The sequence below is a fragment of the Motacilla alba genome, chromosome 21 (genome assembly GCF_015832195.1).
Source record: "Motacilla alba alba isolate MOTALB_02 chromosome 21, Motacilla_alba_V1.0_pri, whole genome shotgun sequence".
Classification (NCBI taxonomy): domain Eukaryota; kingdom Metazoa; phylum Chordata; class Aves; order Passeriformes; family Motacillidae; genus Motacilla; species Motacilla alba.
Window position 1 is genome coordinate 2,290,422 of NC_052036.1, and position 27,720 is coordinate 2,318,141.

General features: G+C 46.9%; 1 protein-coding gene across 1 annotated transcript in view; it reads right to left on the reverse strand.

The window, feature by feature from the left end:
• Window positions 1-1,478: 1,478 nt before the first annotated feature.
• CFAP74 (cilia and flagella associated protein 74) overlaps window positions 1,479-27,720 on the reverse strand; it is a 35,472-nt gene continuing 9,230 nt past the window's right edge. The window contains exons 13-38 of the mRNA XM_038160103.1: window positions 26,931-27,049; window positions 24,084-24,150; window positions 23,591-23,680; window positions 23,305-23,478; window positions 22,421-22,568; window positions 21,401-21,513; window positions 20,779-20,901; window positions 19,669-19,790; window positions 16,767-16,895; window positions 13,776-13,863; window positions 13,254-13,427; window positions 11,975-12,108; window positions 11,094-11,370; window positions 10,543-10,650; window positions 9,750-9,916; window positions 8,423-8,542; window positions 7,941-8,050; window positions 7,536-7,591; window positions 7,190-7,309; window positions 6,880-7,032; window positions 6,447-6,576; window positions 5,758-5,912; window positions 4,823-4,961; window positions 3,941-4,062; window positions 3,370-3,504; window positions 1,479-1,988 (exon numbers count right to left, since the gene is read on the reverse strand). Of these exons, the coding sequence (XP_038016031.1) occupies window positions 1,875-1,988; window positions 3,370-3,504; window positions 3,941-4,062; window positions 4,823-4,961; window positions 5,758-5,912; window positions 6,447-6,576; window positions 6,880-7,032; window positions 7,190-7,309; window positions 7,536-7,591; window positions 7,941-8,050; window positions 8,423-8,542; window positions 9,750-9,916; window positions 10,543-10,650; window positions 11,094-11,370; window positions 11,975-12,108; window positions 13,254-13,427; window positions 13,776-13,863; window positions 16,767-16,895; window positions 19,669-19,790; window positions 20,779-20,901; window positions 21,401-21,513; window positions 22,421-22,568; window positions 23,305-23,478; window positions 23,591-23,680; window positions 24,084-24,150; window positions 26,931-27,049 (3,387 nt within the window). The 3' untranslated portion in view covers window positions 1,479-1,874. The remainder of the gene's footprint in view (window positions 1,989-3,369; window positions 3,505-3,940; window positions 4,063-4,822; window positions 4,962-5,757; window positions 5,913-6,446; window positions 6,577-6,879; window positions 7,033-7,189; window positions 7,310-7,535; window positions 7,592-7,940; window positions 8,051-8,422; window positions 8,543-9,749; window positions 9,917-10,542; window positions 10,651-11,093; window positions 11,371-11,974; window positions 12,109-13,253; window positions 13,428-13,775; window positions 13,864-16,766; window positions 16,896-19,668; window positions 19,791-20,778; window positions 20,902-21,400; window positions 21,514-22,420; window positions 22,569-23,304; window positions 23,479-23,590; window positions 23,681-24,083; window positions 24,151-26,930; window positions 27,050-27,720) is intronic.

Sequence of the window (27,720 nt, forward strand, 5' to 3'; positions counted from 1 at the left end):
GAATTTTAAACGTGCAGACTTTGACCAGAGAAACCCAGAACCTTATGCTCACTGCAATCCTGTGAAAATATTGATCCAAGTTCTCCAGTCCCAGGAATGTGACTATAGTGGGTGACACCTCTGCTCCCCTTGAGCTGCTGGGTACCAGTGGTGCCTCAGCTGGTTGGTGGCAGCTGCTTCTCACCCAGCCTAACCCTGTGAGGGCACCAATGTCACTGTCTTTCCATCATTCTTTATTTTTTTTACTTCTTTTCATCCTCTGGATGCTTTTTCTCAGTACCTGACCTCTGTGAAGAGGAAGATTCCTAAGACAGGGGTGTTGCTTCCTGGTAGATAATGTTACACTGATTTTCAGCTCTCTGTGTGGTTATCATAACCAGAGTCTGCAGCCATTTGTTGTCAGCCATCACTTTTTGGTTTCCAGGAGTGAAATCTGAAGGATCCTCACACAATGGATGCCCACAAATGCAGTGCCTGAAGTAGCTCCTCCACTCCCACATCCTGTGCCCTTCCTCGCTCACTGCCAGCTGCCCTGCCATGAGCTGGCTGCTGAGTGAGCAGTGCAGTGCTTTTAGTGGATGCAGTGGGATTCACTCACCCTTTTGGGGCTGCAGGGGAGCCAGCACACAAAGCCCATTGTGCCCAGCTCCGGGCCCAGCTGTGCCAGCAGCAACACCCAGGGCCTCCAAGGAAGGCAGAGCTGTCCCTGGCTGGCACTGCCACCCCCAGCTCCTCCCCAGCCCAGGACACTGGGACTGCTTCAGCATCTGCAGTCTTTAGACTGAAGAGTTAAGTGACTCCACAGGCACTCGATCCATTATTAAATGAGAACACATCTCAAAGGATCAAACACTGGCTGGAAAAACAAGGAACCCCCTCTTCACTCCCACAAACCTCCTCTGTCAAAGGGGGAGCCCGGTTAAAGTGCTCCTTGTGACAATTGCTTCCCTGCTTGTTCCTGCAGCGCCCAGCTCGTTAGCACAGGGATAATTACAAATAATGTTTCTATTTTCTGATTGCATCATCTGAGTCAGGGATTCAACAGCTACAGGGGCCAAAGGGCAGCACGCCCTCAGAGTGGTGGGGAGGGAACTTTGCCACAGACTGCCTGTGACTCAGGAAGAGTGTGATAAGAGTGCACAGGATTGTCCTGTGTCTAATGGCTGCTGCCTTCCTGCTCCCTCCATTCTCCAGCTCTGCACTTCCCTGAACCAGCTGCTGCTTCCTGACAGAAGTTCCACCTGCAGGGCACGGTGGCTTCCCCAGAGCAGCAGGATTCTGCTCTCACCCAGAATTCAGCAGAAGGGAAATACAGAAATACAAAGTTCCTGGACAGGCAGGATCTCTGGCAAGTGTCTGTCATATCCAGGGAACAGCACAGGAATATTCCCCCTTGCCCACGTGTCACCAGGCAGATTTGACTGTACATTGGAAAGGTGACTCCTCAAATGATTTGGAGGAGGCTTGAATAAGAAACTTTATTCTGGTCTTAGAAAAAGTCAAGGCTTTTCCAAATTCTACAAAAAGCATCTGAAATTGGATCAAGATAGAAACTCACTGATGTGGCTGTAAACCAGATACTCCTCCTGCTGGAATGCCCACCTTTGGGAGACACGGGATTAACAGCAGGTGTAGCTCAGTAATTCTTTCCTCTAACACAAGATTATTGTCACAGAGTCAGCTGGAAAATGAAGCCACTGGCACCAGAGTTTACAGAGAACTTCGGGTGAAACAGAGCACAAATGTTACACGGCCCTTCCTTCCCACATCCCTGCCGCCCTCACTTATTTGCAACAACCTCAAAATCCTCCCATGTTCCAGCAGAGATCTCCCAGAAAAGGAACCTCCGTCTTCTTTCCCTCTGGCCGGATCCCTCAGCCAGTGGGAGCAGCTGCAGACACAACTCTTGCCATGAGCAGGACCCGGTAGGATTCTGTGATGTCACCTTTCACCGTCAGGAGGGCTGACACGAGCGGGGGGTCGCTGCTCTGCAGAGAGAACCACACAGAAACCAACCTGGTCTTTTGGACACGGGAGACACGAGCTGGGCACCTTCTAAACTCTGTTTGACAGCTCACTGTTCAAGGTACCAGTTATAGCTACAGGTGACAGGTTACAGCCACTCTGCTGGCTCCTCTGTGTCCCCAAGTGATGCTCGTGCTGCAGCCAGTGAGGTATGACAGTGACTCAGCATTCTGTCCCCAGAGTGCCACGGAGACTGTCCCCACGTCACAGCCGTGGCAGCTGGGCACAGCAGAACCTCAGAGCTCCCAGAGAGGGCTGGGAGGAAACGGATCCTGTCAGCCCCCTGTGAGTGCTCAGCGTTGTGCAAGAGCAGGGGTTACCAAGAGGCACCGTGCAGGCTGGGGACATCCTGCCAGCAGCTCTGCTGCCTCTTTCTGCTGTGATGGCAGAAACCTTTCCATTTTGGAACCAGCCACTCATCCTGCCATCCCACACACGGGGAGTCAATGCCTCCAGTGTCCATGAACCCCAAGGAGGTGAATCAGGAAGGGCAATCGCAGCCTCATGGAGCTGTTGGGACATCACATCCAGCCTCTGCGATACAGGGCAGCAGCAGCAGCAGCAGCAGGGAAATGGGGCACCCACAGGAGCCCAGTGTCACACCCCATTAGGAGCTTTGTGTGACACCCGCCAGGAGCCTAGTGTCACACCCCTCCAGGAGCCCTGTGTGACACCCGCCAGGAGCCCAGTGTCACACCCGCCAGGAGCCCAGTGTCACACCCCTCCAGGAGCCCAGTGTGACACCTGCCAGGAGCCCAGTGTCACACCCGCCAGGAGCCCAGTGTGACACCTGCCAGGAGCCCAGTGTCACACCCGCCAGGAGCCCTGTGTGACATCCCATCAGGAGCCCTGTGTGACACCCGCCAGGAGCCCGGTGTCACACCCCGCCAGGAGCCCTGTGTGACACCCGCCAGGAGCCCGGTGTCACACCCCGCCAGGAGCCCTGTGTGACACCCGCCAGGAGCCTGGTGTGACACCCGCCAGGAGCCCAGTGTCACACCCCTCCAGGAGCCCTGTGTGACACCCGCCAGGAGCCCAGTGTCACACCCCTCCAGGAGCCCTGTGTGACACCCCATTAGGAGCCCTGTGTGACACCTGCCAGGAGCCCTGTGTCACATCCCATCAGGAGCCCAGTGTGACACCCGCCAGGAGCCCTGTGTGACACCCGCCAGGAGCCCGGTGTGACATCCCATCAGGAGCCCAGTGTGACACCCGCCAGGAGCCCTGTGTGACAACCGCCAGGAGCTCGGTGTGACAGCCGCCAGGAGCCCGGTGTGACACCCGCCAGGAGCCCGGTGTGACAGCCGCCAGGAGCCCGGTGTGACAGCGGTGTCGCAGGCTCACCTGCAGGTCGGCAGGTGGCAGCCACGAGACGCCGATGCGCTTGAGCTGCCCGCGCTCCAGGGCTCCCTTGGCGCCGTCCAGCTGGAAGCCCGCCCGCTGCAGCTCCGCGCCGCCGGCCAGGCTGAACTCCACGGCCTGCCACGGACACACGGCACTGGCACGCCCGGGCCGCGGGGGCTGCACTGCCCCTGCCCCAACTGCCCCTTGACACTCCAGCTATCCCCTGTGACAGGCATCGTGTCACCTTGTCACCAAATACTCCATTCAAATAACAGAACTGTAATTCAGTTCTGGGCTCAAAATTCCACATTCCAGGACTGAGGAAGCAAACTGCTAAATTAAGTTTGTTGCTGAGTTAGTATGATAATGGTAATCCCTTATATCAGCCCCTGAAAAATGAGCTTTTCAAACACTGTGCTTCTATAATGTTAAATTCATCAGAAACTCTGAAAGCTGCTTTTTTTAGTTTCTGAATTTGTGAATTTTGGACAGAATGAACGAGCAGCCCTTTGCACCCTGTCAGGATCCCATACAGCACCTGGCACAGAGCTGCAGGTTTTATTTCCCTCACCTTCTTGCCTGTCAGCTGAGGACTTTGAATGGCCCCCACGGTGATCTCTGCCCTGGCTGGCTCTGCTGAGCCCTCCACAAACTCCAGGAGCAGGAGAAGGGACCTCTCTGCTTCTTGTGGCCCTAAACAAACAGCAACCGGGTCACCTTTGAGACAGTCAAACTGAGCCTTTGGCCTTTTGGAACCAAAGAAACTGCAGCAGGATGGCTCCAAACAAAGCGATGTGGTATCTCAGGAGCTGGCAGACAAAGAGATCCTTTCACAGAGTTAGTGAGGAATTAAGGAAAAGGAGGGTTTGGATAATTTGCAATTGCAAAGTGCAATTATTACTCGTTTATCAAGTTCCAGGCTGGTTTTCTAGCCCATGGCACCCAGCTCTGTGTATTTTATTCCTACTTATGTGTGTGTGCTTGGACTTATTTACAGCACAGGAGTCAGGAGCTGTTTGCATCCTGTCCCAAGAAATTAAGGAAGAGTAACTTCAAACCCTCAGAAGTTTCGTAACAGGACAAGCAGGAGAATCCAGGAGATGTGATTATATATGAAATAATTTCTTAAACATTTAATACACCTCAGAGAAGTGGCAGAAAGCAGATGCATCTTAATTATTTATAGTAGTATTACATTATAATCATTTTCTCAGAGAAGCTGCAGAGGTAGAAGATCATCACTAAGACAAAACTGCATTTAAATGAAGAGAAAAACTTTCCTTAAGAGAAACTTTCATGGTATTTTTGTGTATTATGAATATATGCTGTAACATAATGGTTATTTTTCTGATTCTGGAAAAATTGCCTTAAATTTCCTTTTCCCTTAAAGGAAGAGGAACATTCCCATGTCTGATCCCTCCCTGCTCCATGATAAACAGTGGTGGCACTTTACCTCTTTCCAGGGCTTCCTGTGGTGCCACAGGTGAGGTCACAGCCAGGGACTCCACGGGCACATCCAGGGGCACTCCCCCCTCCACAAACATGGGGTGATCCCGGGCTGCTCCCTTCAGCTGGATCTCGTGGGCTGTTTGCTGGGTGAGACAGGAATCCTGGCTGCAGGGGACAGCTCAGGTCACCTGAATGGTGGCACCTGAGCCTGCAGCACCAGGAAATCACGGTGGCATCACCTCCCACGTGAACGATCCCCATGACCCTGGGCTCTAACGCAGGAGTTCTGCCCCTGGCTTGCCCACTCCTGGGAAATGTGCCTCAGGAGGGCACGGGACAAACCATTCATCCACAAGCCGCTAAAAGAGGCAAAACCCTTCTGTTGCCAAACGGGGCCAAGTGTCCGTTCAGCCTCAGCTTACCCCGCCGCGCATTCCTGACTGCGATCCCGCAGCTCGCAAGGGCAGCAGCAGCTCTCGCCCAGCCCCAGCCGCTCTGCAGTGCTGCTGCCGGGCATTAGTGGTCACTCTGCACCAACTTTTGGTGGCCTGGCAGGGGCCCAGGGCTGCCCGCGGCGCGGCCACCTGCGCATCCGGCCGGAGCATCCCAGGGCAGCTCCGCAGATGGAAGCTGGCACCGAGCAGCTCCCGGTGCTCCTGCTCCTGCCGGGCCGTGCTGGGCAGGCGGAGCTCCTTCTCCCCTCTGCTCTGCCATTAAAAGCTCCGTGCAGGAGCCCCTCGGGGCTGTGCTCAGCTCCCGTCCCCTCCTGACTGCGCCGTGGGGTGACAGTGACAGGGATGGACCCCACACCACTGTTCTTATCAATTAATAACTGAATATCTAAAGCTGAAAAATGTCAGAGAGCCCCAAACGTGCCCTTTGCTCCCTACATCAGTTCATCCAATATTTAGACCGCTTTCATCATCCTGAGTGTCTCACCTTGCCAAAGAGCAGAACCTTGAGACGGTCGGAGTAGTAGAGACTTTCATGATCAGGACTGAAAGTGACCACAAAATCCTGGCTCATCCCAGCCCCAATTCTTCCTTCTGTTGGAGAGACACTGAACACACTGAAGCCATTATAGTTCTGTGTTCCTGGTAAATAAAAATGAGGATACAGAGAAGAAAGGAGGACAGCTCCATTTTACTTCTTCATAAATTTTAAACCCATTTAATTTTTGTTGAAACAGCAAATAAATAAGAGCTGATCCATGGCTTTGCAGCAAAACAGGGTGTTAGGAACACCAGAAAAATCCATCCATCCATCAGTTTGATGCATTAATCTCCAGAGGAACTGAAACAGCATCACCAACCCTTCCTATATTCTGATGTGTTTTTAGAGATCTGGACATCTTTCAATGTAATCTTTAATATGCAATTACTGTGTGGGTTTATTTAGATTTAAACACTAATATCTCCTCACTTGTGGGTATTTGCTCAGGCTGCATAAATTTACAGCTCCCCATATTGAAAGAATTACTACAGCTCCTACTGGGGAGCAAAATGAAGTCTTTAATTTCAAGCCCCAGCTCTGACAGTTGTGTGGATCTAGGAGGACACAGGGATGCTGCTTTACACCTCCTGGGTCTTTAGCAGAGGAAAAAGAGGAAGGAACAAAAGAAAGTTTACCAACAATCTCTGTTCTCTGCGGTGAGGATGTAAGGAAGGAGGGAATTTTCTGCCGGTCTCTGTCCCGCGTTGGTGAGAGCGACTCCAGTTGTACAGAGAACTGCAGGGCCAGGCTGGAAGTGTTCTTGATCTGGGGACATTCATTCACACAACAGCATTTGTGTTAAGGACGTTGATTCTCAGGCCTGTAAGATCCATAGTTTGCAAAGTGGCTGGATTTATTTTGCTGCACGAGTGCAGCTCTGTGTCCCCAGCTGCCACCAGAGGCACACCAGTGCTGCCCATAACGTGCCACACCGACCCCCACTCCGCATCCAATAGTGGCCTTTGGTTATTGACACACTTGGGCAAAATCTGGGAGGAGACAGTTTGTGCTGTCTTCCCCCTCACAGGAACTCCTGCTGAGCTCTGCAGTTCAGCACAGAGGCCTCACCTGGACTGTGGCAGTCACTGTGTCCCCGGCCATGACGTATCCCATGTCCAGCACCTCTCCCACGGAGCACTCAGTGCTTGGCACCACCCCGTGCCCAGAGAGGCAGAGGCTGAGCTTGGTCTTTGCCACCCGGATGTCCAGAGTTTCCAGGAACTGCTCAGAGGGTGCCTGGGTTAGTCCACCTGCTCAGGGAACCCCCATCCCCCAGGTGACACCCCCCAAAGGACCATCCCAGAACTGAGACAAGATCCAAATGTTGGGACAGGGATCTTTGTCTCTCCTCTCCACTGCTCTTGTGTCTTTTACTCACCCATTTATCCTCACTTGGACAGAAAGAGATGATCAGGGGTTTATTTTCACCTGGCTCAAGCGTTCCAACTGCTCTGACCAACAGGAAGGGGCCATTGGGATTCAGCACTGAGAATCCCAGCTAAAACGGTGCAACTCAAGGAAAAAAGCCCATAAAGACTGAGAAAAAATATATGAGAATAGATTCTCCATATTGTTTACATGTTTTTGATCTGAACTAAGCATCTAAAAGCTTTTGAGTGATCAATAACTCAAGAGAGAAGATGAGCTGGTGCTTTAGTGTCCAGCAGATCCTCCTGCAGAGACAGAGGCTGAAGGCTGAGCTCACGTGCTCCAGACAAGGATACCTCCAGCTTCCCTGGGGAGATGTTTTCTATTGTAATTCTCTTCATCATTCTGTGGCCTGCAAGGAATGAAAACACTTCCCCAAGTGAGGATGCTCAGCCCTCCCATTCCTCCCCCTTACTCGTGCTCCTGCCTGAGCCAGACTCATCCCAGGCCTATGGCTAAGGCATCCCCCAAAGCTCACCAAAATGCTCTCAGACTGGGCCACTCACTTCTGGAGCTTCCAGGTCCTTGTTTGGGGATCAGATCTGCTCTTCCATGGGCCTCAGCTGGCCAGAGGCTCCTTGTTTTCCACCTAAATACCCACTAAGGGCTAATTTCTATCCTGACTTCTGAAAATGCAAAACTGCTGGGAAGAACTCACTGTCAGAGAGAGCCAGCTCCAAAGCAGAATTCAAACCCCGTACCTACAGAAACGTCCCCAAAATCGGCCGCGTTGATCCCGGAGTCAGACACGACCAGAACTGGTGGGGCCACAGCAGGGCAGTGCAGCTCCAGGTACAAGGTGTTGTGAGGGCTGCAGAGAGAGCAAAGGCAGCTGGGGAATGAAAGGGCAGAGCTCTGGGATCACAACACAACAATTGCCAGGATCTGCTCCCGTCACACGTGTCACTGCATCGGTGTGACAGCACAGCTCAGGCCTTGGTGACCCACTGTGCCTGGGCAGAGATGAGCTACAGCTGCCTCAAAGTTTTCACACAATTATTCCTTCAGTTGCTTTGATATTCATGTGTTTGATTCCAATCCAACTGGTGGGCCGGGAGCATGAGTTTCTACCACTGAGCTATGAAGTAATTAAGAGCAGAAAACAAATTTCTCCCCCAAAATGAATAAATCAGCAAGCCCACCATTTCCCCCTCACAGCTCTGGGTTATCCAGCTGCACCCACCTGCAGGGTAAGCTCCCAGAGCCCTCCTCTCCACTGGCATGGCCACTTGCAACAGAGCAGGGGATGATGAATTTGTTAAAACTCCCTCTGAAACTCCTCGTCAGGAAAGCCTGGGCTGCCCTATAAGCATCAGAACTAGAGAATCCAGGAATAGGAATTATCTCAGTGAGTGAGAGAGCAAAAAAAAACATCAAATAAATATCTGCTGAGCTATTTGTGATTATTGTTTCTTAGTCACACGTTCAAATTTGAATGCAGCAGTGCAATGAAATGACTGTCAGTAATGGACCCACCCTACAAAGTGGGGTCTTTTGTTGCCAAAAGAGAATCAAAATGAAGAACCCAGATAAGAGATGTTACACCAAAGATTGGGAAAACCTCAATACAACTTCCTGTGGTTGAATCCATCAAGTATTTCCGTGTCTTCCAGTACTTCTACATCATTTCAATGACATGTAAACACACAGGATCACATTCCTCTAATGCAGTCTGTAGGCAATACTTCTAAAACAGGGATTTTTTAATGATCTGTGCTGAAAGTGTTTAAAAATTATAATTAATGGATTGCAATGAGCATGGGATTTTAGTAAAAGATGTCAAAACATCCAGCACAGCCAAATGCCTGTTGCTTCAGTGTGTATTTAATTCCAAATACTTCCAAATTCCTGAGACTGGGCAGAAGCGTGCCTCTGAGAAGCTGAATTACCTGCTGAGCAAGGGCCCTCAAGTATCAGATTTTGCATGTGAGTCTCCCAAGCTCCAGGCAGCAATGCTGTTGATGTTGACTCTCCCTGAGGTGCTCACACTGCACAGGGACTGCTTCAAATGCACATTTCCCAGCAGCATCTCCCTGCCAGCACCGATGCTGACCATGACTAATGTGCTGGACCGTGTAAGCCCTCAAATTAAAAATAGAAATGACTGTCTGCCGTGGATTTGGGCCATCAGCTGGTTCTGGTCGATCTGTTCACAAGAGGTTTCTTTGAGTAGTTGCTGCTGGTCCCCAAGCTGAGCTTTGCAGTTGCCCTTTCCATAAACCCCGTGTTGGCTCAGCCCCATCCCCCGCACAGCCCCAGCTCCTGCTCCCTGACAGATTCTTTGAAGTCTTCAATCCTTCTGATGCATAAAGGGATTCTTTGCCTCACATGAGAGGGTACAGCTGTGTGGCTCACAAGCAGCACTAATTTTGGAAACAGCCTCTGCAACACAGCTGAAGCTGTTCCCTCTCCAGTTTGCTTTCTTGTCTACCTACAGCTTTAGTAGATTTATTAAACTACTTCTAAAGAGAATGCTGTCTGTGTAGTACAAGATGCTTCTGTTGACTTACTCAGGCTTTAACTCTTTGGCTTTTGGCTCTTCAGGGCTGTGTACAGAAGCCAGGCTTTTCCTGCTTCCAGTCCTTCCTCTGGAGATGGAGACACTCAATTTATTTCGCTCTTTCTTTGAATCTTTCTTCTTTTTGCCCACTGGAGACTGAGGGGGATCACTGGAAATCTGACCGAGACAGGAGCGAGCAGAGACACAGAGCAAGGAGGTGACACAGAGCAGGGGACAGGGGACAGCAGGATGATGGTGACAGCCCACAGACACAGCAGCTACTACAGACAGATTTCCAACAGTGTAAAGTTTAAAAATTAGGTTGAAATGGACATATTTGACTCCCTCTTAGAATAAGAGGTCTCCTCCTGGAGCAGATGACTAAAAGTCTCTTTCTCATGGGAATTTTACCTGTTTATTTCATAATCAAAGACAACCACAGGTGCTCACATAAATTAACTGACCTAAGGGTTGCATATAGAGTCCATGGATCCTGTAAATCTTCAGGAAGTGTAGAAGCTTTTTCTTTTTTCTTTTTTAAAGAGTATTTCAGTTGGCATTTGCAATAAAACCCTCTAGGAATACTTTGGAAATGGTGAGCATGAAATGAAATTATTGCTCAGTGAGCAGGCCACACGCTGAGTGCACAGTCACACTCTTGTCCTTCATAGGCAGGTCCCCCATGGACCACAGGCTTGGGCCTCATTAATATGCAAATAATTTGATGATAAAAATACCATCCAGAGAAACAAATATCTGGAAGTGCCAGACCAGCAGCATGTGCTGCTCTTAGCATTCCTTACTTGTGCTCCTGCCTCTGGCACAGCTGCCGTGCTGAGCCTCCGCGCTGCCTCCTCCCTGATCTGCTGCTCCGACAGCGCCGGCCTGAAGGACACTCGGATGGAGCTCCTCTGGGAATGGGAGAGCACACGCAGCAGTGAGGGCACAGCTCAGCCCCCAGGCACGTGGGACACCCCCGGAGCTCACCAGGAGCACACACAGGGCACTCCTGCTCAGGGGGAATCACAGCATCCTCAGGGTAGGGGCGCTTGCAGCTCTGTTGGATGTCCAGGACGTTACAGCGGGCTGGGTTCACATGGGAAATACTTTTGATATTTAAACATTCTCCACAGAAATCACAGTGACAACACTGGGGACAGAACACTCCCGTAAGGCATTAGCCAGATTTGGTGCTTAACCCTCCTGTCTGATTTAAAACATTCTTCTAAACAATACAAACTATTCCAGCTATTCCAACAACCGATGTTTGGAGCTGTGTTTACAAGTGACAGCCTTTGTGAGGATGCGGAGGATCAAAGATTTGGCAGAACAGTGAAATTTCAAGTGAATTTACCTGCCCAGGCAGCACAGTTCCCACAGAAGGTGTAATGGTCACAGGACAGTCTTGAGGCACGTGGAATTCAAAGGAAGTGGGGCCAACTGGGACAGGGCTCCCACTGCCAACCCGTGGGACAGGGTGGGTGAGGGGGTTCCCATCCACGTGGGAATTGAGCACATCCAGAGTGGCTGAAGACACCGAGTTCAGGGCTGTAGCAGCAAACTGAACCAAGGAATGAGACAATTCAAGAGGTGGGTGGACTCCAACTGCTTTGCATGACAGCTTGAATTGTCTAAAAATAAACACATGATAAATTGTCTCAGCATAAAATAGTGTCTTAATCAGCCCGGAAAATAGGGAGCTAATCCTGTAGTCCCTATTTAAGCAGAATTTCAAGCTTGCAATGGGAATTTTGCCTAAAGATGAACAATAATACTATCTATTTTTAATGCACAATTGGCCAGAGTCCCTGCTTGAATTCTTCCTCTGTGAACTTCTGGAAATACATCCAGTCAAATCAAAGTTTATGCCATCGTTATTGCAGTAGCAATGGCTTAAAGCACAGAGCATTTTTACCAAAAAGAATTCCTTCAGTAATTGTGCTGAAAAAGCAGCAGAGCACTGCAGGTCGAGGGGCTGGAGCTTTGGTGTGGGACAAGGATAAACTTGAGGAGGGCTGGGAAAAGTCATCACAGTGAAGACAGATGTGAAAACCAAGGATGAAACCAACAGGCAGCGAGCAACTCCTGCAGCTGGAGAATCCCCACCCACCTCAGGTGCTTATCCCAGCCTCACCTCCCCAGGGCAGGCAGGGGTTCAACCTCTGAGCTGGGTTAACTGTGGGAGCCCAGTGACATTCAGATTTTAGCTTCCCTGCTGTCCATCCATTAACTCACCTGTTGATCTCTGTCCTGCAGGTGAGCTCAAAGCTGTACTCTTTTGCCTTGGTGGCTTTAAAGATTATGTCCAGTGTCAGGCTTTCCAGGGGAAGAATAATTCCAAATCCGTCGTTGGGTTGAACTTCAACAAACTTCAAAATGGCAGGATAAGAAATTACTAGTTTACTAATAAATTAAAATAAGATATTACTGGCAAGATTTAAAAAAAAATTGTTATTAAATGTGGAACTGTCGGGAAAAGAGAAACCTTCCAGGGAGAAGTTTTTGTCTGAGTCGGTGCCCAGAGTCTGAGGGGCAGATTTCTCATCTCAAAGTAAGTCAAAAGGCATTAAATCCATTAGCTCAGATTTCAGGAGAATCCCTTCCCCAGCTTCTTCCCACCTGTGGAAATCACCTTGCTCAAATGTTTATTTACTCTTCATAGAAAACGGAATGAAATCTGGTAAAAATCTCAGCAGCTGCCCCACGCCTTGGAGCTGGTTCCTGCCTGAGGCAGGGACAGGAGCAGTTCCACAGCTCCCGTGCAGTGCTTTGTGCTTGAGCTGAAGATGATTCTAGAAAGTGTCCCCAGCACACTTCCAGCTCCTCAGGAAACACATGCTGGGTAGCAAAGCTTTCATGAAGCTGAAGTTAACAATTTCTTTTAGCCACCCCCTGATTTGAATCCCTAAACCAGCTGAGAACAGGACAACGCCCAATGCCAGGCTCCTCCAGCCCTGATGCCAACATGCCCAACCATCTCACGCTGTGATCACCCTGCTGCTGTGGAGCTGGAAGAACAAACCTTCTCCAAAAATTCATTCAGGAGACCCAGCCCACATGAACCCAGCAGCTCCCGTCATGAAATTTGTGCTTCCACATCAACTTCCAATCACTCAGAAAGTGCCCAGGCATGGCTTGGCATGGTTCCCAAGGACTTTAAAGGGAAGCCTTTGGGCATTTGGTGCCACGTGGGCACATTGCTCAGCCTGAGGCCACAGGCACAGCCCCAAGCCTGTTTTATTTAGGGGTAAAAGTGTCCCAGGTGTCCTTTTAGGAGATCTCTTGGTGTAAAAACCCAGGAATTCTGATAGGAAAATCTCCTCGCAGGGGTTTGCAAACGCAGAGGGTGTCACCAGGGAGATTCACACCCTCCAGGACACAGCTCCACAGGAGCAGGATTCCCATGGGGCTGCAGGAACCAGTCATGATTTATTTACACTCGCACCGAACACGTTCCCATGACACTGAAATCTATTTTGACAGCAGAGGGGGTGTGTGTGGGATAAGTCCATACCTCTGGCAGTCCCACAAATCCAAACTCCTGTGGCAAGATGGATTTGTTTGTCAGGGTGACATTTGCCTGCACAGCTTCATAGATCGTGCAGTATCCAAAGTTGATCTGGGCTGGGCTGATTTCCAAATCAGAAGTAGTAACAATGGCATGGACAGTAAAATTAACTTTTTTAGCCTGAAACAAATGCAAGAGAACAGGATAAAAACCTCCATCCGTGGGTTGTAAGGACAGGATTTAAATGAAATGTCATCCAAAAGGAAAAGTGCAAGAAAAAGTTAATCTGTTCCTTGACAGTAGCATGAGATCAGCTCTGAGGAGAAAGGATTAAACTTCCTGTATTGCAAACATGAGACAAGAAAAAATTATCAAATCTGTATCAGCACTTTAAGCATCTTTTACTATTATCTCAGAGCCTCAATTAGTAAAGAACTAATCTAAAATTAGGTATCATTAGGGGAAAATTCACTAAAATAATTTACATATACTGTCAGTCTGATAATCAGCATCACAAAAATCCCTGACCTTGTCCAGGATCAGGATTGTCACTGGGGCCTCCAGGATCCCTGTCTCTGCATTGAAATAGCTCCCTGCATCTTCAGGAAGGGACCGCCTGGAAACCCAAAAGTACAAATCCAGTCAGTGCCATTAAAACATTCTGACTGTTTTCTCACTAAGGAGAATAATGAACTCTTGATGGATTGTTTATGAACAGAAAGAAAAACAAACTGAACCCTGTTACTTAAGGTCTGAAAGTTTTATTATTCAGAGCTTTTAGTCTTCATTTAATTGTCCTCAAATTGGAGGATTCACCTGGTTAAGTATCAACTCCAGTTCTTCACTGAAAGGAGTTCTCAGTAAAATTCTGCTTGCAAGATAAATTCAAATATTAGAGAAAATGGGAAAAGAATGGTGGAATAAAATGCCAATCACAAATTAGTGACCTGTGAAGTCCCACCTCTTGACCAAGGGAAAGAAGACCAGGTCAAGAATATTCTTGAATAGAATATTCAGATTTCCTTCAGCCTGGCACCCCCAGGCAATGCTCTGAGCAGGAGGGCATGGGCTGCAAGGCAGTGATGTCAGAATGATTGACCTTGTACAGTTATATTGGATTTTTTTTTGTTTTTAAAGATAGGATTTTGGACACACACAAGATTTTAAGGGTGGTCACAGAGGTCAGCATCCATTTATCCTTTTTTTTTTTTTTTTTTTAATGCCATCCAGTAATTTAAAATTCTGAAACATTAAAAGCTTACTCTCTAATGAGAATATAAACCCTGGGCATGTTTGCTGCAGCCCCAGCACGTCACCAACCCAGCCAAGGCAGGGGCAACCTCTGGCCACTGAGGTCAGTGATCACCTGAGGCAGAGCCACTTTGTACCCCAGAGCAGAGCTATCAAATGAACAAACTGGAGCCCAGCAGTGCCTGATTACCAAGCAGCCTTAGAACTGATAAGGAATGTGCAGGTTTTCTGTAGGTGAAGCATCTTGCTGTCACGAGCTCCATTCCAGAGCTTCACGCCAAGACAATACAAACCTGGAGCATTTTTAGCTCAGCTGCTCTATTTATATCTCAGAGCACCAGAGTGAGTTGCTTCCTCTTCTTGGGTCTCCACAGTGCTCCTGTTCTACTACTACTCATGGAATTGCATGCAACTCTTTCATGTATTGTTAAAGAATAAAAATAACACCCACTCAGTCACCATGGTGATCCAAAATCTTGCTGTTATTTTGCAATAAGGGTGATGTTCAAAGATGATGGGAAGTTCTCTACACATAGGACTGAGGTCAAGTGCAAGGGAGGAGTAGAGCATCAGCTTTTACTTTGTCACAGGACATCTGAATAGCAGAAGAAATTAATCTATTTCATAATAATCCAGAGGGGGAAGAAAATACTCATAACTGTATGGACACAGGGATGGACTCTAAATTAGCTGCTGTACCTCGGGGAAAAGGTCCTGGAATCCTTCAGAAAGTTCTATGAAAATGGCACAAGGAAGGAGAAGCACCAAAGACAATTCAGATTTAGACTGCCAGTACCTGCAGGACTAGTTCCAAATGCAGGGAACTACAGGACGTAGAGTTTGGGAATTCTGAGGGCAGCAGAGTAGAGAACTTGCCTTCACCTAAACAGGAAAGGCTGGCTTCAAGCTCCCAGAAGCTGGGTTTGGGAACACCTGCCCAAGAAAGTCTGTGTGCACAGAACTCAGGAGAACTTCCCAAGCCTTCAGGCAGCTCCCTGCTCCCTCAGTTGCTGAGTGGGGGGTTCTTTTCCCTCTGGTGTCACTTGTACCACAGCTGCTCTATTAATAGAGCTCCTAATGCCAGCTCACTGCGAGCCCTCACGGAAATGTGTCACTGGCTCAGTGCTTCCCCTCAGCTCCCAGCACTCCCCTGCATCAGGTCTTGAAAATGATCTGTACCCTCAAACACTTATTTCGTGTGTCAGAAATGCCTTAATCTCATCAAATCTCCTTTCTGAAGCTTCCCCATTTTTAAAGGAAGATTAAGGTTGTAAATCCAAGCTCTGTCTCCATCCCCTCAGAGAGGGAACGGTGCCTCGCAGCAGCTCAAGTTCAGGAACTGGAATATGTCACCATGTCACTGGTGTTGTAATCTGATGGGATTTGAGATGCTGCAAGAGCTGTAAATACTTTGAGTCCTTTGAATACCGACCTGGTGAAAGTTTTGCAGTCAGGATAGAATCCAGAGGTGCTGAGCACATCTGTGAGAATCCAAACACACATCCATGGGACTAAAAACCCACATCAAGGAAGCAGCAGCTTGGCAGCAGCAGTCAAAGCCATAGACACTAAATTCTAAATGTCATTAATTATTTTTTGAAAAGTAATGTCCTGCTAAATTCTTTAGGATGGCAATGATGAGGTAAATAAAATGAACAGTGGCCGATGGGAGCCCTGGTGTTTAAATGTTTAGAAACTGGAATTGTTTCCTATCACTGAGCTATGTTTGTATTTGTAGGTGTTTTGTAAAACAGAGAAACAAAACTTGCTGGGGTAAAGCTTTTAGCATCAGATGTTACATAAAACACCATGTGAAATTCATTCAATACCTTCATCACTTGGAGAAAAATGTACCTGGGGAGGAGAGATATGGACAGGAAGCCCAACCACTCTCACCTTAATTAGCAAGCACAGGAGTTCTTGTCCAGAAATTATTCAATCAGTGATCCATGAAGCAGCCACCTGCCTCAATACCCTCCCTCCTGGACAGGAATAGCTTCCCACAGAACGGGAGCAGCCTCCCAGGAATGGAGAGCTCGGAGTGTCACAGCGCTGCTGTCACCACAGGGGGGGCATTGCCTCACAGCCTGGCAGCCAAGCTCATTTCCTCCTGGAGCATCTGGCAGCTTCCAGGGGGACAGGGGGGAGACCAGACCTGCACTGCAGCAGCACTGTGAGGTCCGGCCTGGACGGCGGGAGGGAACAACAACCCTGCTCAGCTTTTCATCTGAAATCCTGAAAGATTAGACTTGGATTCGTGTTGGTTACCTGGGCAGGAACTTGAGCTGTGCACTGAAGGATGACTGAGCCTGGATGTAGCCCGTTTTGGGAAGCAGCTCCATGTGTTTGCTCAATTCTTTGCACACCTCAAACTTCAAACGCAGCGTGGTTGTTGCTCTGCAAACACATCAGACGTGCTCAGGTGGCTTTGAGGCCACTTCAGTGACTCTGGAGTCTGAGCCCTCCTGCCCCCACCCCTGCATTGCAATCAGAACAATTCCAAGCTTCCTTTGAAAATGATGGGCATGGAAAACTGCCACAGCAAGCTCACACAGTTGTGTTCTCTTTTAAGTACAGAAAACAAGGCTTGGAAGTTCTGTAACAAACCCAGCTGTAGCAAACAGTGCACAAACTGCTCCAAAGAGAACTGTCAGAGCTCAGCACAGCTCAGTCAGGCCAGGGGCAGTCAAAGCCAAGCTATTGTGAAATATCAGCTGGTTATTTGCTCCTAACACACACTGGCTCTATCTGGATCATTAGGATGACTGAACCCTGGTGATTCCTTTAAACAGATGGAACCTGTCCTCCACCAGCAGAGATTCTGCAGGGCTGGAAGTCACAGCGTGGCTGAGCTTGTCCTGCCAGCTCCTCTGCTAAACCTTGGGATCAATTTGCCCTGGGAATGGGACGCTGGAAGGCAGGAATCCTCTGCCTGTCTACTGAATTCTGGCCCTATCACAGCACAGCAACAGCCATGGATCATCCCCTGCTTTGGAATTTTATGCCTAAGTGCAAAATTGCCGAGCAATTTACAAATATTTCAGCTTGTCATTCTCCTTCCCTGGACTGGTTTCCAAGCTGTCAGGCCAGATGGTCTCCTCTAAATCAACAGCTCCAGCAAGTGGGGCTGGGAGCCTGCAATGATTTCTGACTGTTGACAATCTAAGAGAATTATATACTACTTCATTAAATCAGTGCAGATTATAACCTGCTGAAGAAATGACTTTTTAAAATTATTTATATTGAACACAATTCTGATAAGACACTTTCACCCTTTGTGCTGCTTATTTTTGCTGCCAGATTACCACAGTCTTCTTGACCAGAAAGAAACCCAAACAACTAAAACCCAGAACAAAACCAGTATTAGCAATATTTTGTTATTCACCAGAGCTTGCTGGGACATTCCAGTTCCAGAGGTATCTGGATCACTTGGAAACTTTATCTTCCCCTTGTGCTACAGCCTACAAGTCACAGCTAGGGGATACAAGCAGGCTCCAGGAGGAATCCTCCTGACACACCAAGGGAAGTGTCAGGAGCTCCTGGAGCGAGAATCTGCTTAGGCCACAGCAGAAGGATGAAATCAATCCACTTCTGCAGGATAAAAAGTTGACACACGGTGTTCCTGCACATGAAATACACTGAATTTCAGCCCACCTGACTGTATAACAGGAAATTTATCCTAATTATGGAAATTGGGTGATAAAGCCTCGACTTGCCAAGGTGCTAAGGACAGGCTACTACATATTAAGTGCTCTTAATTTAGTGAAACTTGGCAAAGGATCAGCAGGATTTTTCCTCAGTTAAGAAGTTTTGCCCTAAGCAATTTGACAGCTTCTATCTTTGAGATCCCCTTGAACTCTTAGGTTTCATTAGGAGAGTTATTCTGCTTCTATACTTATAAGTTTTATCCCTGGGTTATCTAGACCAAGTAAAATCACTTACATAACAACTTGTGCTTGTCATATCTGTAAGCTGAATTTCTGAGATAACAGCTTTACTCATTTCTTTCCAACTGTGAAGAATCTCTGCAGTCTGTAATTCTGGTAAGAGGTTTAGAATGGATGCCTTCCATAGAACCAATCTCTCCCCCACCCTCCCACAAACCCACCCCAATCCTATTGAAATAGACTCTAAGAAATGCAAATTGTTAAAATAAGAATTCCATAGTGACTGCATTAGGTGGAGGGAAGACACCCAGCACCTGAAGACAATTCAATGTTCCCATAACTACTTTTAATAGCAGGAAATCTCCAGAAGCCAAGGAGCTGGAATGTTCCCTTTATATCACAGTGCAAACAGAACCAGTCCTCAGACGGGGCTGACTTGGACTCTGAAACAGCCAGGTATTTCCCCTGTCAGTCACTGTCTGCTCACTCTGTGTAATCAGGGGGATCTGTCCTTCCAGTGGAGACCTCAATGCCTCCATGGTCAGGAAAAGCTGCACCTTCCCATTTTAGAGTCAATGCAAAAGGACTGACATGATTTATCCAGCATCTAATCCCAGGTCTGGAAAGACTCTCATGAAACTGGCTTCCAGATCCCAAGTCCCCCCAGGACTTTAACTGAATGCAAAATAGCTGAGAAACAACAAAATATACTTACATAAAATTCCCTGGCTGAATCAACCCAATGTGCACTTAATTTTAGCTACATTTATCTCCTTAAATGTTTAGTGTGCAAATTCCACATGAGGAAACTGTGGATTTGCTATTCCCTAGGGGCTTCCCAGCTCTCCCCAAGAACACGAACAACACTGGGAATCTGGCGGGAGTGGGGAGCTGTGTGGCTGCCTCATGGAGAGGGCTGCTGTTGGGAGTCTGCCTTAGCAGAATGCCCACATTTTCCAGAGCTCAGAGGGCTTTCAGGATGTGCCCCTGATGTGCCAAGGCCAGGGGCACCCCAGGGCAACTCACCTGCAGTGCCAAGGCCAGGACACCCCAGGGCAACTCACCTGCAGTGCCAAGGCCAGGGGCACCCCAGGGCAACTCACCTGCAGTGCCAAGGCCAGGACACCCCAGGGCAGCTCAGCTGCAGTGCCAGGGCACCCCAGGGCAGCTCAGCTGCAGTGCCAAGGCCAGGACACCCCAGGGCAGCTCAGCTGCAGTGCCAGGGGCACCCCAGGGCAGCTCAGCTGCAGTGCCAAGGCCAGGGGCACCCCAGGGCAGCTCACCTGCTGCGCACCTCGACGCTGTCCTGGTACAGCCGCTCGTACAGGCAGATCCTGAGGTCCACGCTGGGCTGGGGCACCCAGATGGGCACATCCACAGAAACTCCAATGGCACTGAAGCTCAGCTGGCAGGGCAGCAATGGCAGGGGATTAGTTCTGTCAGTCTCAGATTCTTACTGATTTCCAGCAAGGATTTCTGCTATAAATTCAGCTGAGTAAAACATTTTATTTTTTGCAGTGCAACAGGTTCTTTAATGAGGCAGACCTAGGAAAATCATTTGCAAAGTCAACCCAAGATGTTACCGTGTCCCAGCAGAGAAACACAATTATACTTTGGGTTGGATTCCTTGACAGGGGACATGAAAGAAGAGCATCTGCCCATGATGCTGGAAAGAAGAATTTAAAATGCCTTTAGCTGAAGTGAATGGGCCCCAGTCCAGGCTCCCCCAGGGCTGCAGCTCATCCAGGCAGCACAGAAATGCAGGACAGGCAGCACGGGGCTGTGCTCCCTGCAGTGCCCGGGCCTGGCACCAGGGCCCACAGAGCCCTGCAAAGCTGATCCTGGAGGAGCAGGTGCCCACGGGAGCCTCAGCAGGCGTCTGCAGCTCCTTCTGCAGCCCGAGGGACAGCCAAGACTGGCTGCTGAGCTGCTGGGAAGTTTGTCTTTATTTTTTGGCAAGCTTCTGTGAACCGTTCCAAGCAGAATTTGGCTTCCAATAAAATTTAGAATCACAATATGCTGAAGTGGTAACTAAAGTTGTCATCTCTTCCAGCTTTCGCACATCAGCTTCACTACTGCCTGCTAAATAATTCCAATTCTGATAGATCAGAAAGAAAATAAACTTGGTGGGTTGGGAATAAGGGAGAATACTTCCACATTTGTTTCCAGGACATGAGATGTTTTCCAATAGGATGTCTGATAAAATGGGAATATCAAGATTATTTGCATACAAATTAAGAGAATTAGCAGGTTTAATAAATATCCTGCATCAGAAATAAGAGCTATGACTCACAAAGCTACCTCCCATAAAACTACCTAACACATAATTCTTGAGAAGAGCACAAATGAGAAGATTTTAAACTATTTTACATGTTTTGAAGCAGGTCACTCACTGGTTTGCAGTCTGGGTTGTCAAACACGATCACAAACTCTGCCCTCACGTCCCCAGGAACAGCTGGGACAAACAGGACTGGGATTTTCACTGAGCTGAAGGGTCCAATCTCACCCTCAGTCACCTGAGCAACAACAGTGAAACTCTGGAGATTGCACTGAAATAAAGAGGCTGTACATAATGCACACACTCTCTACTACACCTGGTTTGTAACTAGACTGAACTCACCGTGCACGGGAAAAATCACAATCAGAACAATAATATGGCTCAAATCTGACATTTCCCAGACATTCTTCCTGTCCCTTCTTGTATGTTGTTACCAGATTTTGTTTAACCACAGAAGCACAGAGCAGAAAAAAGGAATTAATTGTGGCAAATGTGATTGCCACAAAAGGTTCTGTGTTAAAAGGTTTTAACCATTTGATAGAACAAAAGGTTAAACCTTTTGTCTCTATAGATCAAAAGAAAAGTGTGCTGTGATTTCCTTTTAAGAATTAACTGTGATACAGTGATGTTCAGTGGGATTGGAATGACCATGTACTTGAGCATTTCTCACCAGAGCAATTTATTTGATGTAGGCTCAGCCTAGTGAGATCTTGTCTGGATCTCAGGACATTCATTACCTTCCCAAGCATAATTTCAATTGGTGTTTCTTCAGGAGAAAGTTCCACTAAATTATCTGCATTGTCTGTGTCCAGATCTGATCTGGTATTTAATTCTCCTTGACCAAGTTCTTCTGGGGAAAGAAACAAACACAAAACAAAACAAAACAAAATGCTGGATGTGTCCATTAAAAATAATACCCAACAAAGCACAAGTACATTAATTTGAGTCAATATTGCAAATCCAGGCACATAGAGCCGTGATGGGAAAATTGGAATGTCTGGAAGGAAATATATGTTTGGCCATGCAGCTTTAGTCTAGTTTGGAATTCCACCTGAGCCTTCCATGGAGTAACGACATGAATGGCTCAAAAATACAGACTCAGCTGGAAGTGGGGATGGCCTTCAAGAGCAGTTTCAGTGGCATAAAGGAATGAGCCAGAAGGACCTGCAAAAGCCACCCACAACCTCTCCGTGGAACTTTCAGCTTCCTGAAATTGGAATGATCAGTATTGGGAAGAAATGGTAAAGAACACAGATAAGAAACAAATTAAGAAAGTCTTTCTTCCACAAGACTGGATTTTATTAAGCACATAGTAAACATTAGGAACGAGATGGAAAATGTCTGAGGAGGTTCATCTTTCTGCTTCCTTGTTCCTAGAATTACAGACTATAAAAATAAACCTGTCATGTGGATTGCTATTCTGAGAAGTGGGGATTCAGTTGCTGAGACAAGGATGATGTTAACAATTTTGCAATTTCTGAAGCTGGTTGGGTTCTGTGTTCTTCTGAGTCTGAATTGTTGATCACTAATGAGCAGTGAGGTTCTCTGCTGCTTTTGATATAATGGTGTCAAGACATTATTTTTAGTCATTTTCTGTGAGGCAGCATACAAAGAAATATAACCTTACTCCTGGAGTGATGAGCTACTTCATTTACTGAGTAACTCTGCAAACTGAACAGCTCAGTTCTTCACAGGAGACTACAGCTGGATAAATGTTGGCCTGGGGAAGTGCAGGGTGTTCCAAAGCATCACCTCACCTGTGGCTCTGCTGCTCCTGGGCTCCTGGGTTGCACAGGGGGTCATCCCCTCCCTGGGCTCAGCACAGCTCTTGTTTGGATCCCCAGCTGCCACAGGGCCCGTGCTGCCTTCCTCTTCAGGGTCACAGGCACCGGGATGTTCAGTGACCTATTGGGAAACACAGAGAGGGATTTTCTCCCACGGCTGCTCCTCTGCTTTGCACCAGCTCCAGTTCTACCCAGTGAAAGGTTCATGCAGATCAGACTTGTGTTTTCTTGCAACAGTTCCACGTTATAACTGGAGAAATGTGTTGCACTTTCCAAGAACTGCACATTCTACAAGACCTTTATCAATGAGCAGGTTGAATTTTTTGCTGGCTGCCCCAAACAGGTAAATAATGTAACAGGAGCAGTGCAGTGTAGTGCCAGTTACTTCACCATTAACAAAACCAACATTTTTCTAGTGGAAAGCCAGGCAGTTTCATGTCAAAACTAAGTCTGGTGAAACCAGCCCTCTCTTTATCACACCCCTCACTTGATTGCTAGTTTTGCAGCAGTTCACATGTTTCTGCCTTCCACGAGTTGAGATTTTTAATGACTCTGTCAGAATCTCCTCTTTTAACTGAAGTATTTTCTCCTAATTGTCATGAACGTGGAGAAAACAGGAATCATGACATAAATTATTAAAATCATTTAAAAAATCAGCATTGCTGGTTTCCCCATGCCTCACAAGATAATTCCTTTTACCTTCCAATATTTGGGTCCAACAGATTATATTTATACTGACCCAAATGTACTAAAGGTTGGACCAGATGATCTTCCCAAGTCCTTTCTGATCTGAGCTGCTTTGTGATACCACAAAGCAGAACATCTCTATTCCTTTAGGGAAGTGCTTTGGAACCCACCACTATTGCAGGAGCAGCCTTTACTGTTGCTCTGAGGGTACTTGTGGCACCGGCTGACGTGTGAACTTTGAATCTGGCTCCCAAAGCCCCGCTGTTTGTCAGGCTGATGGGCCGTGAAATTGTCTCTCCCACCACAAGGCTGCCAAAGTCAATGAGCTCCTTATCCAGAGCCAGCTGTGAGAAGAGAAACCATTAATTAGCACTGGCCTACATAGCACTAATGGAACGAAGTGAGCATCCACTTTTTATAATAATATTATCCACATGCTTCAAAGAAGTCTCTTACCATGCAGGTCTTGACTGTGCATTTCAGTGGAACAGAAAAAGAACCTGTCTGGGCCATGAACATGACTTCTCCTTCCAGCCCTTTATTTATCTAGAAAACCAAACAGAAAAAAACCCTAAGTAATTTCAGAAGATTTAGCCTGATGAAAAATATTTTCACTCATTCTTTGAGTATTGATATTAAAATGTATCTTTACTGATTCTATGTTTCCCCTTTAAAACAGTCTTTGTGACAGCTTGGTAAACTTTAGCTGGGCAAGATGATAAATATTTGGAAACTTGCTCACATTTGGAGGCATTTTTCCAAACGTGCCCTCAGAATTTGCCTTATGACAATTTATCAGAGCTTGAACATGCACACAGCTGTCCATGTGCAACAGTAGCTCTTCTAAAAAATGTAGGTTTTTTTCTTGTTGACAGTTAAGAAATTCAATTAATGACGGTTTTAATCAGACTAGTGGCCTATACTAGGATTCTCCTCACTGTGCACTTACCATCGGCTTAAATGTTACCAGGAATTCACAGGACATCCCAGAAGACATTTTGCCAGGTGGGTCAAAACTATGGAGATAATTAACACAAAACTCCAAATTAAAGCTGTGGATGGAACACCCAGCTCCTGCTCTGGTAACAATGGCAGATTGCTTTTTTCCCCCCTTCACTTGGACTAATTATCAGAAAAGTCAGAATGAGTGACAGATTAATGAAAGGCTACAGAACCCTGCTGCAACTGGGAAACAACAAAGGCTGATTATTAAGGTTTTATTCAGAAAGACTCAAAGTGCTTTTAAAAGGCAAGACAGGGACTGCAGCCAAGGAGGTGAAGCTGAGGCTCAAAATCAGCAAGAAGAGGTGGAACTGCCCAGTCAGACAATTAGAAAGCAGCTTCTCCCATTATCCATTTTAATGTTGCTCTGTAACATTTCCCCTGTCCAAACACAAAATGGAGAGGAAAAAGCCAAGGAGGGAGCTGCAGATGACTAGAGAATGTGCTGCTTGTTGCCAGCTGTATCAAAATCATCTTGAATAGAATCTGCCACTCATTTCATGGTCTGTGTGAGGCAGGGAAAATGCCCATCAGAAGACAAGACATCTCACAGCTGCAGTGTAAATGAAATTATTGAGGCACTCCTGGAGCCCTGCTCTGCCTGGCAGAGGAGCCAGAGGAGATAAGGAAGTGTTGTCAGCCATGGGAGCCCCTAAGCCAAGTGAGACGTGGAACACACTCGCCCTTCACAGCTTTATCAAAACAAAATTAAACTCAAACCAAAGCAAAGTGAAAGCTTTTCAGAAAGGGAAACACTTCAGAATTCAGGAGCTTAAAATGTGGACAGGGAATAAGCACCTCCATCCTGACCTTCTGAACAGATCCCTGGCAGCTTCTCCTGAGGAGGACTTTAGGGAATGGTTCTTTATTTCAAGTATTACCTTGATAAAATAGTTCTGATTTAGAGCACAAACTGCCAGAGACACAAACCCACACAGAACCACTGCTAAGGAGAGGCCACGGGTGCAATACTGCTCATTGCAACCACTGGAAAAAAGCCTTTTATCAGCAAATCCAGTGTCTGTCACTGATAACAGCTCTCAGGTGTTATCTCTGTAAATACCTGTGCACTGATTTTGAGGACAGCGACACCATGACAGTGTAGATGTGCTGGGTATTTTCAAAATACCTGGCAAAACTATTTTGTAACAAACAATTTATGTCTGGTTCTACCTGAGATAAGCTTTATAGAGTGTAGGATCAGTGTCCACAGGTCTGTGCTCTGCTGATCAAATTATTAATAACATGGAAATGGAGAATAAAATCTTAGATTATTTCTGCTAGCTATGCTGTTGGCAAATGTATGGGTAACCAATTTAATTTTAAAAAGTTAAATAATTTATCAGACATTGAAAAATCATTCACAGCTCTTGATATTTGGAGAGTACTTTGAAAAGCAATTACAGCAAGGAAAGACTTAAGCCTTTCAAAAAGCACTGTTTAATTTTTGGTCAAAAACCAGAGGTGCTGATTTACCATTTGCAATTGTCCAACATACTAAATGAGAGAAAAAAAATCAATCTTTGAGAGCAGGAAACCCTCATTTTGTCGGATTAGTAGCTTCAGGCTTTGTCACAGAAATTAAACATGTGTAAGTGGGTCAAAATTAAATCCCCACACGTGATTTTGAACCAACCACGAGCTCCACATGGAGTCAAGCAGCAGAGCAGGTTTAGGAGCTGAAGGGCTCTGCTGTGTCCTGCTCAGTTATCCACCTCCATCTGGCTGGGAATGAAGTGCTCCACACCTCTCCCAATCCACCACAGCAGCTGGATCCAGACTTTACAGCTCTCCAGGGATGCTGTTCAGTCAAGAACTCTGTTCTCTGTTCACGTTCCTGGGGACTCTTGTGGGGACAAAGTGGGCAAGGAAGGGCTTCACCTTGGAGCATCTTGTCCTTGCCAGACAATCCAGCAATTCCAGGTGTGGTTTATCCCCACAAGGACAGTGGGCAGTGAGCTGGGAAAGGAGCTCTGGAGTATGCGATCACTGACAGTGCTGAAACAACTTGTTTATTCACTGGGCTGTCATTAAACTGTCCCACAGGGGGCTTCTCCAGGTCAGCAGAAGGGTTGAAACCTGAACTTTCTCCTTAAGCCAATGGAATTCACCTCCATGTCTCCTGTTTGTCCGTAAGCTTCACTTACACACAGAAACTTTAGCATTTTTACTTTTAGTGTAGACTACAATATTTTTTTGTTTGCTTGTTTCACAGAATTCCAAATAAATAAATTCTTTTCACGACTTCATTTTTTAGAGAGATACTGCTTTTCACAACTTGCCTTTTATATATTTAAAGGCTCAGTCCAGCTCCAGAGAGAGGTGGTGTCTGAATTCTTAAAAAAGAAACATTCGTGGATGGCTCCTTCTGTTTATTTATAACAGTGAGATAAAATTATCAATATAGTTAAACTGAGATTAATTTGCAATCTCCCAACTAGACACAGTGCTCCATTACATAACCTGGCAGCAGGATTACAGGAATAGATTGATGGGAAAGACCACAGAATTGCAATGTAAGTGTTCTTTTCTCCGAGATTGATTTCCTTTATTTCATCAGGTTTATTCCCTTCCTTTTCTATTGAATGAAACTGTGTTCATCTCAAGCCACAAGTCTGACTTTCCCCCCCCAGTTCTCTCCCCTGTCCCACTGAGGAGGGAGTGAGGAGCTGCTCTGTGGAGTTTCTCTGCCTGAAGGGTTAACCCACGACAAGCAGAAATTTCACTTGCTGCAGAACTGGGCTCCAGCTCTTGTGGTACAAAGGTAAAACAAATCTGCAGTGAATTTACTTACTCAACACTGATGAAATCCTTGAGCCATTCGCTGATTCCCACCAGCCTGCAGTAATTAACACTGTAGCATGCATTTGTCAAAACTATCTTCTTTTTGTAGATTTGACCAACATCAAAATCCTTGGAATGCCAAAGAGACCAGGTGAGTGTCAGAGACAAAATGTCATGTTCATGGTCTGAGTTATTAACAGTTTTGTTAACTAACTGAAATTGACCTGCATGTGGGTTTATCCCCACAAGGACAGTGGGCAGTGAGCTGGGGAAGGAGCTCTGGAGTATGCGATCACTGACAGTGCTGAAACAACTTGTTTATTCACTGGGCTGTCATTAAACTTCCTTAAGGACACCACTTCCTTAGGACATTATTTTACAGTAATAATGTTTTTTCCACCACTTCCTTAGGACATTATTTTACAGTAATAATGTTTTTTCCACCACTTCCTTAGGACATTATTTTACAGTAATAATGTATTTACAAACAATTTACAAGTACCAGTCATGCTGCCCTCCAAAAACACACAACACAGTCCAACAGGAGGTTTGGTCAGCTGCTCACCTTTCTGACAGCATTTAAACTCCCCTAAGAAAAGGAAGTATTTTATAGTTTAGATAGTAAAACTAAGTAATTTATTTAATCTATCACTTAACAAAGAGATTGTAAGAGAAAAAAGGAAGAGCTGTTTCAAAATCCACTACAGACCTCTTAAAGGCTGCAACAGATTTTTGATCAAGACATTGGGATATACCTCCAGCAGATACCTCTCTACAGTTCCATGCAGAATGGCCACTGA